This window comes from Stegodyphus dumicola, chromosome 7 (genome assembly GCF_044657685.1).
Source record: "Stegodyphus dumicola isolate Sdum_Otavi_A_Nest chromosome 7, ASM4465768v1".
Lineage (NCBI taxonomy): Eukaryota > Metazoa > Arthropoda > Arachnida > Araneae > Eresidae > Stegodyphus > Stegodyphus dumicola.
In genome coordinates, this window is record NC_140774.1 from 91,899,707 (window position 1) to 91,914,665 (window position 14,959).

The 14,959-nt window shown below is 35.0% G+C and overlaps 1 protein-coding gene across 1 annotated transcript in view; it reads right to left on the bottom strand.

Moving 5' to 3' along the window:
* LOC118189621 (GTP-binding protein REM 1-like) overlaps positions 1–14,959 on the bottom strand; it is a 489,718-nt gene that overhangs the window by 318,321 nt on the left and 156,438 nt on the right. Inside the window, exon 2 of the mRNA XM_085820595.1 lies at positions 1,922–3,497. Coding sequence (XP_085676721.1) covers positions 1,922–2,834 — 913 coding nt within the window. The 5' untranslated portion in view covers positions 2,835–3,497. The remainder of the gene's footprint in view (positions 1–1,921; positions 3,498–14,959) is intronic.

Below are 14,959 nucleotides of genomic sequence, written 5' to 3' on the forward strand. Positions count from 1 at the left end.
TACTTCGTACAAGGAAGTAAAAAAGATACCAGAAACCATATAATTAAAGATAAAAAGAGCTACTAAATAACATCTACTATCAGTCTATAAACATAGCAAAAATCTATCAACTGGAATTGATAAAAATGCACTTAAAAAGGATTAAAAATGCCTGCATATTTACTATTTGTGTTGTCCAATGTATGTCAAAACTTTATTGCTTTAGTTCTCTCTCCAGTTAATAATTAATTTCGATATAAAAGGGACTACACGTATTCCATATACTAAATAACTGTATATTTTAAAACAAATTCATCCTAAAATATTGACAAATTTTGTTTTCATTGTATATCTACTCTAAAAATGATAAAGCCCTAGAATCTAAGTGGCTTGACTCCACGAAATCTCTGTTTTATAAGGTTTCTTTCTGTCACTAGGTTATCTGCGTCGAAAATCAGCTTCCATAATTTTGAACCCAAGAAATGTGTACAAATGCAGTTTGATGGCTATTTTCCTTTCATTTATAATATTATTTTAATTCTGACCAGATCTCTAAATTGAATAATACACATTAGATGAAAAATGAAATCATATACAGAAAATTATTCAGCACATCCTCATCATTCCTCTTCTTGTATCTTGTTTTAATTCTTCTTTAAATGCTTGTATAATATTTGCTTTCTTAGTCTATACTCTAAAATGAAAGCTCTTCCTTTCTTCAGATGAACAGCTGTATTGTTTTGTGCTTTAAGATTTTCCTTTATGAGAGTAGTGAGGTTTGTAAATTGATTATTTATCCAGTTATTTATGTGATGATAAGCAAAACACCCTGTTTCAAAATGAATAAAAATTTAAAAGATGCGCATTTTGAATATACATAGCCTTAAAATGTTTAAATAATGCAATCTGGAACTTAAACTGTCTAATGACTTTAAAAAGTATCTCTGTAATGTTAAATTATAAAACTTTAATGTGGTCTTGGAAGCAATCATAAATCAATAAAAATAAACCGATGAATCTGATACAAATTGTTTTCAAATGCTTTATTTTTAGACTGGTATTTCCTGCTTTGTTTTGTATGAGTTTATTAAGTCGTCCGTCTCAGAAATATTGACCTGATGCTTTTACATTCATACATACAAGAAGAAAATACTGTTTCGGGCTTAAAAACCAGTAGTCGAGTTCTAATTATTAGAAATAAATGAAACATTAGATTTCGTTTAACAGATTCTAAAGCAACGATGAAATGTCATATTAACTGCTGCTTACTTACAAAATGTAATGCAATAATATTAGTATCGAGAATAAAGAAATGTATGTATATCATAAATGGAATCTGTCAGCTCGATCACTTCCCTAAGAATAAAGAACCCCGGAGAGCTTCGTAAGTGATTAATGCTTTTCATAACATAAATAAGCAAAATATGTACTTTGATAAAGCATTGCATGTATCTTGCTAAAGTATTAAACATCATCTGAGGCAAGCATTTTTATGGGAAAACAAAATAGTCCCGAACTTTGTGTAGCCAACTTGGGAGGGTCTCACTCTATTTATAATAATTATAACAAATCAATTAATTATTTTTTAAGAAACAAACTTGGAAATTAGCATCTTGTAATAACTATAGTGTTTTTACTGAAAACACCGTATTTGTAGCTTTAAATTCACCTGTATTTATATAATTTTTATAACATTTCAGGAATGAGAAATAATGTAAAATATCATTATACTTGCTAAGAGAATGTTTATTTTAAAAGAAAGAGAAATTTTGTTATGACCAAGCAATTATGGTATCATACGAGAGAGTTACTAGAACATGATTGAAATTATATTAGTTTTTGCAATATGACTTTAAAAAGTTACAGGTCATTCCCTAGAAAGAGTACATATAATTTCAGATTCATAAAATTTCACCATTGAAATAATAACAAAATAACTTACCTTGAGAATTCTCATAGGCGCAAATGTATTCCGACGTCATAAACTGATTTGTGAGAGCTGTTTTTCCAACATCAGGTGGTCCGATTACTAAGACCCTGTGTCTATTAACTCTTGGATTCTCCGTTGAACCACTGGCACCAGCTACAGCAGCTTCAGCTTGAATTGCATCTGCTTCATTGGATGATTCTCGCCGACCACTTGGAGTAACAGCAGTAGGATAATTAATGCTTGAATCATCTTTAGGCTGTCCTGGTGCTAAAGGTAATTGTCCACTGCCTCCTATGGAAGCCACACTATGCGAAGACCTTGATTTAGATCTAAAGGAATCTCCACGGTTAACTAAGCCTTTACTTGTAACAGCGAAATTCCTCAACCTCATGTAGTCTGATTCGTCACCTGGTAAGGGTAGAGACTGATTCGATGCAAGTCGTTGACCATTAAAACTATCTGAAGGAAGAGTCATATCATTGGGGATGCTGGCTATTCGCTGCCTGAATCGATGGGTTGGATCAACCGATTGAGGTCTTCGGGCCGTTCGCATGGACTGGGACCTGCTTACCCCGCTGCCGGCCAAGTAGGCAGGGTCCCTGAGTTTATGTCCATTTTGCTTGGCAATTCTGGAGTTGGATGGGCTGCGATGGTGCGCAGGTGACTGCATGGCGCGGCGACTGGATCTTGTCTTGCTCCGACTGCCGTGCCTTCCTACCACGTTTATAACTTCAGGAGAGCGATCCCCATCCCCCTCCACTGTCAAAATGATGCCTGGCGTGGGGCCCGATCGGGGAGAAACGGGCGGCGTGCTGGCTCCCGCTACTTCTTCAAAGACATTGTTGTCACCGTCAGTAATCTCTCTAGGAAAACCGTGATGGGACGGGCTGGGTGCCAAATTTAGTACGTCTTGATCGGTTAGCATCTTGATGAGTTTAGCAGGGGTATGTTTATTTTAGTACCTGTATCTATCTTTAGGCTGACAAGTGTCACTGATCTTTCACTCACAGTTATATGCCAGATGCCTCTTCACGCATGGAGAGCGACAAAAGTAAACAATAGTTTCTGCTCGCTGGATATGCAACACTTTGACACAGATCTCTGCATTCAAAATGTGTGCCACGCAAATATGTTTTCCAAACAAAGTTTTAGAGTAAGAATGCGCGTAAATTTATTTTCATAAAAGGAAACATAACTCACAGTATTTGTAGAAATTTTTCTAGTAGCACTTTTGATCCAACAATTATAGATTAAAAGTTAAGGTGAATAACATATACTTTAAGGGGGGGAATTCTGATTTTTTTATGATTCTATAATCAAATTATTGTTCTAGTATTTCATAAAATGCTTCTTAATGCCTAATGTTGACATAATATTAGATTTGATTGAAATAATTATTCTCAAAAATATAAAATAATGAGTGCTTTCTCTGCAGTATTAGTATTTGTTTTTCTGTCATACTTTCGCTAGATATCTCGTTTAACCAGCACACACAAAAATATTGATCGAAAAGAATTCAAATATTATACAGTCAATAAACACTAGCTACTTTTATGACTTCTTCACTTCGCTTCAAAACACACTTTACCTGCAAAAAAAAAAAAAAAAAAAAAAAAAAAAAAAAAAAAACAGAGTTACTTAATTGAGGTGTTTTAATTATAATTATGCATTTCCTAATTAAAGATCTTGCATATGATAATAGGGCATAAAAGAGGAAAAGATCAACCATAGATGTACATTAATCTCAAAATATACTAAGCACAATATCAGTTTCAATAATCAGAATCTGCATATCGAATTTTTTTTTAAATTAGAGCCTCTAAAAGACCTATTTAAGCATTTTATTTACTCTTTTATTTTTTTACTTTATTTTTCTGAAAAAGTGTCCTTCGCTTTACGAAAGTTCAATTACTATAAAACACTTTTATAAAAGATCTAACTTGATTCACGTAGAAATTTGAAGATAATTTTCGTTTTTAATAAAAACCACGAAAAGGAATAAAGGCCGTTCAACGTTTCGTTTTATGCTAGGATTCCGGGGAAAAAACTTTAATTGAGAAAAGAACGCAGATTTAAAAGTTTCTAGAATGTTTTGAATGAGGATAAAAATATGTACGATCAAGAAAAATGCGTAAACACAATAGTCAAATGTGTAATTCGATTATAAGAAATCTATCGTGTAACGGTATTTTAAGGACTTAAGGAATTTGGTGGCCACGAAACTTACGCTAAAGAATTAATAGATGATTCTAATCATGTACATATTGAACATCTCTCCAGCAATCCCTGCTATTGAATCTCTGTTATAGTTTTTAAATGCAGCATCATCGTCTTTTTGCCCATTTAGCGAGCTCGTTATGTTTGTGATTTTGGAAGATGAAATGGCAAAGCATGTAGTACAGTGTTTATATATGCAAAATATATGGGTATTATTTTTGCTTTATATGATCAAATTTTTATGTGCTACTTAGTTGGATAAGATGCGTTTTAAGAAGGGCTGGGCATATAAAAATGTTTTTTCTTGTATATAAATAAATAGTAACTGTATCTTTCTTTTACATCATTTCAGCTTCTGAAAAGTTGCACAGGAACACCCCAGTTTCATAAAATGGAGGAAAATTTATTCCACATAGTATGCTTATACAATAATGTAGTAATCAAGAAATAATATACTAAAGTGATTTATAATATTTAATTACATATATAATATTCAGTTATACATAATATTTAATTATATATACATATATATAATATTATGTTATATATAATATTTAATTATATATTTAAATATAATATTCAGTTATATATAATATTCAATTATATATTTAAATATAATATTCAGTTATATATAATATTCAATTATATATACAAGTATATATTATAATAATGCATCACTACCAAAAATACATAGCATTATATGTATCTTTAGCTATATGTATAATGTTATATATTCTTTACAGTTCTTATGCTAAATTTCCATCAGTGACTGGATACTTTAGCCATCTCATCACCGAGAACATCGGAGTGCGACTATCGCAGTGTTATTAACGAAAGACGTAGCATATACATCACTCTCCCTCTCCTTTCTTATCACCAGCCCCTCCAGATGACGTTCATCTCAATAGCATTTTGCATGCTCCCTTGCTGCACATATGTACACTGCTCAAAAAAAAAAAAAAAAAAAAAAAAAAAAAAAAAAAAAAAAAAAATGGGACAGTGCTATATCTCCCGTTCTACTGGGCCGATTGACAAAATTCAAATTGCATTCTTTATGTCTCGAAAGCGCGACTTAGGATATATATTAGATTTATATATAGCACTATTCTAACATAGGTATTTTGACACAAAATCGGACTTTTTCTGAAATAACATACCAATTTTTTTACATATTTCGATTCTACGACTCAAATTACGCCTAAATATGAAATTTTGTAAAATGTGGAGCGAAATTTACGGAGAAATTCACAAATTTATGTTGGCACTTTTTGTTCAGTTTGCGCCAAGAATAGTTCACTTGGCGAACGTCTTAATATATGGCAACCTTGTTTCCTTTCCCGTGAGAGGAAAAAAAGTCACCGTCATTCTTTTTTCCAAATAATATTCTTTATATATTTTTTATTATAACTGTTATTATTTTAAGTAATTTTTTCTTTTTCGAATTTCATTTTAATTGTTTAAGTTGCATTTTTTTCTTCGAATAACTGTTTTAAAAATTTCTATTTACCTATTCAAACTGCGTCAATAACGGTGCAGCGTTTATTTTGTTTTTCAAATAGTTTTCTTTATATATATTTATTTGTCATAGTTATTATTTTAGGAAATTTTTATACTTTTATTTTAATTGTTTGTGTTGCATTGTCTCTTCAGATAATTGTTTTAAATTTTCTATTTATTCCTTCGAACTGAGCATTTTAAATATATTTATTAATATAAATTTTCCAGAATTTGATTTTATTTATTTGAATTGCGTTTCTTTCCGAAGAATATTTTGTAACCCAGACTATGATGCATTTGAAAACTGCATATATTAAAAGAGAAATTACAATAAAGCACAGTTAACACGCCTTTCAATGTTCCGTTCAGAAAAGAAATATTCATATTATAGTCAAATATTTTATTTTTGAAATCACAAGAATCAAATATCATAAGATTAAAAAGTTTTAAATTTAAAAAAAAAAGTAGAAATATTAAATTTTACGCAAAAATTTATTTTTTCTTTTCTTTTTCTTCAGGCATTCTACTTTATTCTTGCTCTTTTTCTTTAGGCATTCTGCAAGTATATTAAAAAGTATCCAACTTTTCGAAATAATCTTGGTATTTCTGACAATCATTTTAAATAAAGTTACCGCCTTCCATTTCATAAACGCCCACAAACGGCCGAGCGGTAGAGAATCGTTGAACACTGGTAGTTCACTCCGGGGTTCGAATCCCGGTAAACGGGCTGGTTACATGGGCGTTTTCGTGGATTTTCTCATGTGTACCGTGTATGCTAGCTGGTTTCTCTTAGAAAGTTCATCACGAAGTATTTTGTCAAAGCCTTTATCAGTCTTTAGAGGCTAAACATTTTGAAGGTATGAGATGAAAGGAAAGTCTGGTTTCATTAAGAGGTTTTGGTTTATTTAATTATGCCTAAGGAAAGGGATGTCAGCCGCTGTTTCATCAGGAGGAAAAAAAAAAAACGTCTTTAGGTGACATCCACATACATCACTGGATAAACTCCTGAATCTTCAAGTAATTCGACTGAGAAAATCATGGGATTCTCCATTTATGATACGTTATGATGTTCTATAACGTAATTTAAATTTATACAACCATATAGTCTACAACCAGTCGCTCTTCACTTTAATCTGTAATGATATCGTTTTTGTCTTTTCTGTTAACACAAGCTCAATTGATGGTATTTGGTGGTGGTGTACACGTCCAAGTGTTTTCTCTTTGAACACCTAAATTCTTTGAAGTATCCTGAAGGTATATTCAAAAGCGTCCAACTTTTTGAAACATCTTGGTATGTCTGACAGCCAAATTTCCCTGCAAATTTTTGCTTACTTTTCTCCCTAATTTTCTTCTTTCCTTCTACAGTTATTTTCAGTGCTCACACAAAAAATTAAGATTTTTCGATTCCTAGACTTCCATAAATCTTGCATTCTTGTCAATTTTTTTAAAATATCAATTACATCAACTGCGTTTCAGCTGATGACAGCTTTTCATTTTCTAGACATTTTAACTATAAACAAAGTATAGAGCAAAGTCCAAAGCATAAATATTTTAATTAAAAGATTTTTGCTAAATGACAAAGAAATAAAACAGTCCAGCAGGGTTTATTCTGTACCACCGAGTGACCCGATTCTTATATCGGCTGAAACAATCTAAATCATATTAAAAGACCATGTTTTTTATACAATCTATAACGCGAGAGAAAAATTAGCTTTTTAAAACATTCTTTCTAAGAGGATTAATATAAAATATTATATTTAAATATATATATTTTTAAAGCTGGGACTTGAACCAAACTGTTAGACTTTTAAAGTTTAATTTACATGGTGGTTATAATTAAAATTCTAATTTGAAATGGTCGTAAAAGGAAAACTACTGGACCAAATGTTATCAAACTTGGGAATCGTGTAAAGGAGGTTATGGGAATTTATTTTCCGCGGGAAAAAAAAAGAGTTCAAAAACTCACCACCAGTGGAAAAATGGCGCTGTATACAATATTGATAAATGAAATAAGACATGAAAACATCTGTTTAAAATGTGTTTAATAGTTTCCGAAACGTGTTACAAAGCATGTTCAATGTAGCGTCCAGCATTTTCCGAGAGCAAGTTAAATCCTGTTACTGCATTCTTAACAGCAGTTCTTAGCATATCAGGAGGAATGTTACGGACATTTCTCATTTCTGCCGAATTGTTTAGAATATCACCATAAACAGTGCTTTTGAGAAAACCCCATAGCTAAAACTCACAGAGGTTGAGGACTGGTGGGAAGAGGGGAAGTGTTGGCCTATAAGACGTTCATTCGTGAAATGTTGCCTAAGTAACTGTGCGACACACGTCAGGTGGGGCCCAGCCCTGCATAAAAATCGTAGTATCTAAAATGCCATGTTACTGCAGTTAATGTATCACGAAACATTTTAACATTGACTCTAAGTGAGCTGCAATCACAGTGGTCCAGCTGTCGATTGCTCTTCAGAGAAAAATGGTTCAGTTATAACAGTAGCTGTCATTCAACACTAAACGGTGTGGAATGACTGCTATGCAATCGAATGCAGTAGGAGAATGCAATGGAACTAGATATATAACATTACGGATTTCTTCGGCCCAAATCGATTAAAAGCGTTTTGAATCAGTATCTTTATGTTTTAGGGCCAAATTCAGGCTTCAAAAATTACAAATTAGCGATCTGTAAGAAAATGATTTCCAGATTGTACGGACTTGTGCGAGTGATTTGCGATCTCACATTTTCTAATCGCTAATTCGTGGTTTTCACGGACGAATTTCTCACTTACACGGATGGCGCACTCAACGTTTATCGAATTTAACGCCTTTAAATGGTAATTTGCTTACTTTAAAGTTTCTTAAGGGTATACAACATATTAAACCCGTGTAACAAAAGGTTAAGTTGTAAGGATCTTAAGTTTTACTAACGTTTATTTTATTTTAAATCTTTACTATCACTTCTTATTTTCTACTTCCGGCCAGAATTATAAACGTGAAGGTTTTTATGCAAAGTTTGTCTGGCGAACGCCAAGTATTTAAGTGTGGCCTTTTTGCCAAGCGAAAGGGAGAGGAAGCAGGCCGCTTACCTTAGAAGTTACGCAGTTGCTATTTGCCTTCCAGGCCAGAGGTTTTAATCCTCTTGATAAATTAAACGTATTGTAGTGTTCACAGTCTCCGTGCTACATACGCTTCCTGTTATTATAAGGCCAATCTTACACGTGTATTATTCTAAGGTTAAATTAGAGTTTAGTTTTATTTTGATATCTTTTACGTTAGACCCCGAGTGGAGGGTCATTGTATTCCGAAGTACGGAAGTCATTGTATATAAAGAAAAATAAAGGGTTTTGTATACCCTTCGTCTGTATCCTGTCTACTTACTACAATTAGTGAACATAGCTTTAGTAAGCTCTCTGTTCTAGTCAGGTCATTGTATGTTTCCGAAGAAGGTTATAAGAAACATTGAACCTGATAGTGGCGCCCAACGTAGAAGAATAACCATGGCCGAGTTTCAGGAAGAACCTGTGCTGCCTGCAGAAACGGCTCAGAATCCAGAAATGCCAGCTGCCGCCCTGGAAGGATTTGGGTACATCGTCCAGACCATGCGCGCTTCGATGAAACCAGAAGCAACGTTTAATGGAAACTCACCGGTAACCAGTTTTTTGGAAAACTTGGATGACCACTTCATGCTCTACCCCGTGCACGAATTTCAAAAAGTTACCTTAGCTACCAGCGCTTTGAAGGGCCAAGCGCTTAACTGGTTCAAATGTATCGGCAGAAGTCTCTTGGGTCAAGCAGGAAGTCACACCTATACCTATGAAAATTTCAAGACTGCCCTACTAAAAGCCTTCCCTGTTGTAAGGGATCGTGCGAAATTAGAAACGGAACTTTTTAGCATATATCAACAAAGAATCGAAAACCTGTCGAGCTTTATTTTAAGAAAAATTCACGTTTTCAAGCTCTTGTATGGAAACCGTCCGGATCCTGAAATAATTCAAGTGATTTTGCCGAGGTTACTACCCCAAGTGCAAGACTTTATTGAATTAAGAAATCCCACTACACTGGAAAAGTTATTTGAGCTAGCAATCCAGTTTGAAAGTAGAAGAACGGCGGACGTCGAAAGAAGACGCCAATATCAACAGCGAAACCAATTTGGTACGCCAAGACTACAGCAAACTCAAGCATACGGCTACGGAGAAAAAGCGAATCAGTGGGCAAGGAAACCCGAGCATTCAAAAACAGCCGGCGAACGTCGACAGTTCAATAGCAACCCAGGAAAAAAGTCTCAAGGCCAGGGGAAAAAGAAGGAAAGCACGGAAAGGAAAAATAATTTAAACTAAAACGGATTTCTGCTGACGAGAGGGTGCGGAAATCCGAAGGCCACGAAAACCCCTCTTCCTACAAGTTAAATACAGTAATGGTGAAAAATTTAACTCTTCCGAAGATTGAAGTCTTGGTAAATAATATCCCGGCCACCGCACTCCTGGATACCGGCGCGCAGTGTTCCTGTGTGGCAGAAGTCTTTTTTAGAAAGTATTTTCGCAAATACCGCATATATAATGCGGATAATACGACAGCGGCGCAAGGAAAAGAATGTAAGTGCGTAGGTAAAGTACCTTTATATATCCGTATCAAGGACGAACAAGTAAAGGTGATGTTTTTTATAGTAAAGAATTTGCAAGCACATTTAATCCTAGGAATAGACTTTCTTTCAGACGCACAAGCTACACTGGATTTTAATGAAGCGTCCCTTAGGCTGACAATGAAACCAGTGCGTGTAGAAAAGGTTGAACCGCCAAGGTTAAATCTTGACCACCTGCCTAATGACGAGCAAGATAGAATCCGACAAGTGGTAAGTGAATTTGCTTCCTTATTTAGTGATATTCCAGGATTTACTCAGGTTACTAACCATAGTATTGACACCGGAGATGCATTGCCGGTTCGTCAAAAACCATACCGGTATGATAAGAATAAGGAAAAAATTATAGAATGGCATATTACCGATATGCTACGTAAAAAGATCATAACGCCCATCTCAAGTAGTTATGCTAGCCCGGTGGTTTTATGTAAGAAAAATAATGATTATCCTTTGCAGCATCCAAAAAGGTGGAGATTCGCTATTGATTACCGTAAATTAAATTCCATAACGAAATATCCGGTATATCCGTTACCGATCATAGAAGAAATTTTAAGGAACATAAAATCAACCAAATTTATGACGACTTTAGACTTAACGAATGGTTATTTTCAAATAGGGGTCAGGCCTGAGGACGTGCCTAAGACTGCTTTTATAACCAAGTCTGGCACTTATGCATTTTTGCGTATGCCGTTTGGCCTTTCTGGGGCCCCAGCAACATTTCAGCGATGCATGGACATTGTGTTAAGACCTGTTCTTGGAAAGTCCACATTTATCTATTTAGACGATATTATTATTACTAGTGATAATCTCGACCAACATATACAGGATTTAAGACAGGTGTTTTCTTTATTAAATGAGGCCGGTCTAAAAGTTAATGTCGAAAAGTGCAAATTTGCAGCTCCTGAATTAAAATATTTCGGTTACAAAATATCGCAAAAAGGGATCGAGACAGATGAATCAAAAATAATCGCTGTACAAAAGTATCCGACTCCAAACACGGCAAAGAAGCTCTCTTCTTTTCTAGGACTTTGTTCATATTATAGGTCCTTTATAAAAGATTTTGCGGCTATCGCGGAGCCATTGTTAAAATTAAAAAGGAAAAAGGCAAGATTCTCGTGGACGGCCGAAGCCAATAGTGCTTTCGAAAAATTAAAACAAGCATTAACGCAAGCCCCTGTGTTGAAATTTCCTGAAAAGGATGAAAATTTAGAAATTTCAGCGGATGCTTCGGATTATGCGGTAGGAGCGGTACTTTCGCAAAATCAGCAGCCCGTGGCATTTTTTAGCCGAACTTTAAATCAAACACAAAGAAACTATTCCGCGACCGAGAGAGAGGCACTTGCAGTTCTGTTAGCGGTGCAAAAGTTCCGAGTCTATTTTGGAAAGGCGCCGATAACAGTATATTCTGATCATGCGGCGGTAACTAGATTGTACTCAGGGAAAAATTTATCCCCAAGGTTAATAAGATGGGCACTCAAGCTGCAAGAATATAATCTGGTAATCAAGCATACCCCCGGAAAGGAAAATATCGTAACAGATGCCCTATCACGAATTAAATTAGACGAACAGGGTAATACCGTAAAAGTTGCAATGCTTACAGCGTGTACAATAAATTCCTGAGAAACTGTAATAACCGAACTGGGTAAGGATCCTGAGTTTGGAAGTATTTATGAGTATTTGAAGGATCCTGAAAATTTTAGCCACCAAGATATTGTGGCGATAAGAAATAGGGCGGCCCATTACGAACTAATAGATTATTTTATACAAAAACTACGAATTCCAACAACGAATTTCGACCTGTTATCCCAGCTAGTCTTAGATTAAATATCCTGCAAGAGCTCCATGACAGCCCTTTAGCTTCTCATGCTGGTATTCGAAAAACTATCCAACGCGTACGCGAGGCAGTCTACTTTCCTGAACTGCAAAAGTTAACAAGGGCGTATGTCCAGTCCTGCCCAACATGTCAAGCCGTTAATTATATTAATTTCCGCCCGGCCGGGTTTCTAAATAGTATTAAATCCGAATTTCCAAATGAAATAATCGGCATCGATTTATTGGCCCCTTTCCCAAAAAGTCAGTTAAATAAAAGTCGCTATCTCCTTGTTATGGTTGATCATTTTAGTAAATGGACCGAAATTGTTCCCTTAAAACGAGCCTCCGCGAAATTAGTTACTGATTCTATTTTAAATAAATATATTTTAAAATACGGGGCGCCCCTAAAAGTTATATCGGATAATGGTCCTCAATTTGTAAGTAATATATTTGAAGACATGTGCCAAAAACTGGGCATACGTCATTTAAAAATGGTCCCGTATCGGCCGCAATCAAATATAGCGGAACGGGTCAACAGAAATATAGTGAAAATTATCCGTAGTTATGTTAAAAATTTTCATAAAAGCTGGGATAACTATGTCAATGAATTTGCTTTCGCCCTTAGGACCGCAAAACATGATACAACGGGAAAAACTCCTGCTGAGTTATTTCTAGGCAGAAAGATTATAACACCGTTAGATAAATTATTTTATGTGCAACAAAGAGCCCCAGAATTTAAAATGGGTGATATAGAAAAACTAATAAAAGAAGCAAAAAAGAATACGGAAGTAGCACAAAGAAAACAGAAGTTATATTACGATCTGAAACGACGGGGAGTAACTTATAAAGTAGGGGATGAAGTACTAAAAATTAAGCATTCACTTTCTTCAGCACCAGAAGATAAAATTGCCAAATTTTTTCCACGATTTGAAGGACCATATGTTATAGAAAAAATAACTCACGCTGTTGTAGTGTTAAAGGCCAGAAATGGTGAAACTTGTTCCGCAAATATTGATCAAATTAAGCCCTACTTCGATCGTAATAAAATGCAAATCTTTTCAGATCTTTTGCAGGATCCGGCACGGCAGACACCGCAGGTACAAGTTCCAGAGGTGGGAAAACGACAAGTACAAGGGCAAGCCAATGAGAGACAGAAGCAAGTGAAAAGAAAATTGCCCCGCCGAAAAATTGAAGGTAAAAAGAAAAAGAAGCCGTTCCACCGTCCAGAAAACAGAGTTCACGAACACCCCCAGAATGAAGAAGGGAAAAGGACGACGTATGTGAAGAGGACCAGGAGAAAGGACTGCAACTATAACCCGGCTTTAAAACGGAGGATCGACTCATCAGACAGAACTCTCCGCAGCAAAAGTCGCCGAACTGCGGAAGGGCCGTCAGCGGCGGAGGAAAAAGTACAAGAAAAATTTGAACGGCCAACAACGAGGTCCAAGCAGGATCACGACAGAAGTTTTCCGGTTCCGCCAAGACCAGCTGCCTTCAAACGGCCAAGACCACAAGCAGAGGGGAAAAGGAAGGTGTTCAAGGGTGGCCGTACTGGTGAAAAACGGAAGCTTCCAGAGGAAAGCACTGAAGGGCGAGCCCGTACAAGAAGGAGGATAAACCAGGCTACGGTCTGCAGTACCTTTAAAGACTGGGCCCAGAAAAGGATGTCCGAATATTACAAAGATAAGTAAAATTTTATGTTACGTTGCAAACTTAAGTTAATCTTTCATTCTTACTGCAAGTGGCAGATTTCAAGAAGTTTTACCTCATGCGAGGTCTACCTTTATTGCCAAAAGGGCGAGAAATGAGTTGTGACCGATTTTCTTATTATGTTTTTCAATTACTCGCGCGTAAAACTAAAGTTGATGTATAATAGCGTTGTGTAAAGACTTAAATATTGTAAAAAGTTATTGTATAAATTTTATTTAAAACATTCTAGCAAGAAAGAAGTTTTAGTCTGAAAGACTTTTTGAAATGTAGTATTATTTCAATGTAGAAAGAATTGGCACTTGCTTTGAAAAGAATAGAAGTTAACAATGTACTACTAATGTATGTTTTCAAATGTGTAAAATTAACGGCATGTTGATATGTTCTTATATACATGTGTTCTGTTATTTTAAATGTTAAGAAATACCGTGATATGGTAAAAGTGAAAGTAATGTTAAAAATTTGTTATTCGTGTGACTGTAAAGACTAAATCATGGCGAATATATGTTAAAGGTTGAATGATGTAGTTAGGCTCTCTGACGCTACACTTTAGAGTTAGCCACTTTTAGAATAGTACCTCAGGGTTTAGAGTTGAAAGTAGGGTGTGTTAAGAGGTCTCGTTATGTTGAATTTTAACACGTTAGTGTTTTGATTGTAGGAGGAAGTGTTGAACACATAGACATAAACACATTCGTGTTTGGTGTTCTTTTACAACACATGTCAGAGAGCAAGGGGAGAGATAATTAAAATAGTCATGAATGAAATAAGAATGTTAAGAGAAGTACATTCTATGTTATTTGCAATGTCATTGTGTAACATTTCATTAAACTAGTTTTCCTTCCAGATCTCTGGAAGGAACCAGAATTGAATAAAGCTCCTGGTTAGATGCAGTACAGATGAAAAAAAAAAGATTGTTGTAGATCTGGAGCTGCTACTGTAACAAATTTCTTTCTTTTAAATTTTCTAGTTTCTAACGAAGTTATGATTGTAAAAGGTTGGCCTCGCGTTATATTCTAGAGCTAAAAGTTTTCAACAAGGTCGTTTTAGACCTCAGTTTCAAACTAATTAACTCTGGCGGGAAGTATGTAAGGATCTTAAGTTTTACTAACGTTTATTTTATTTTAAATCTTTACTATCACTTCTTATTTTCTACTTCCGGCCAGAATTATAAGCGTGAAGGT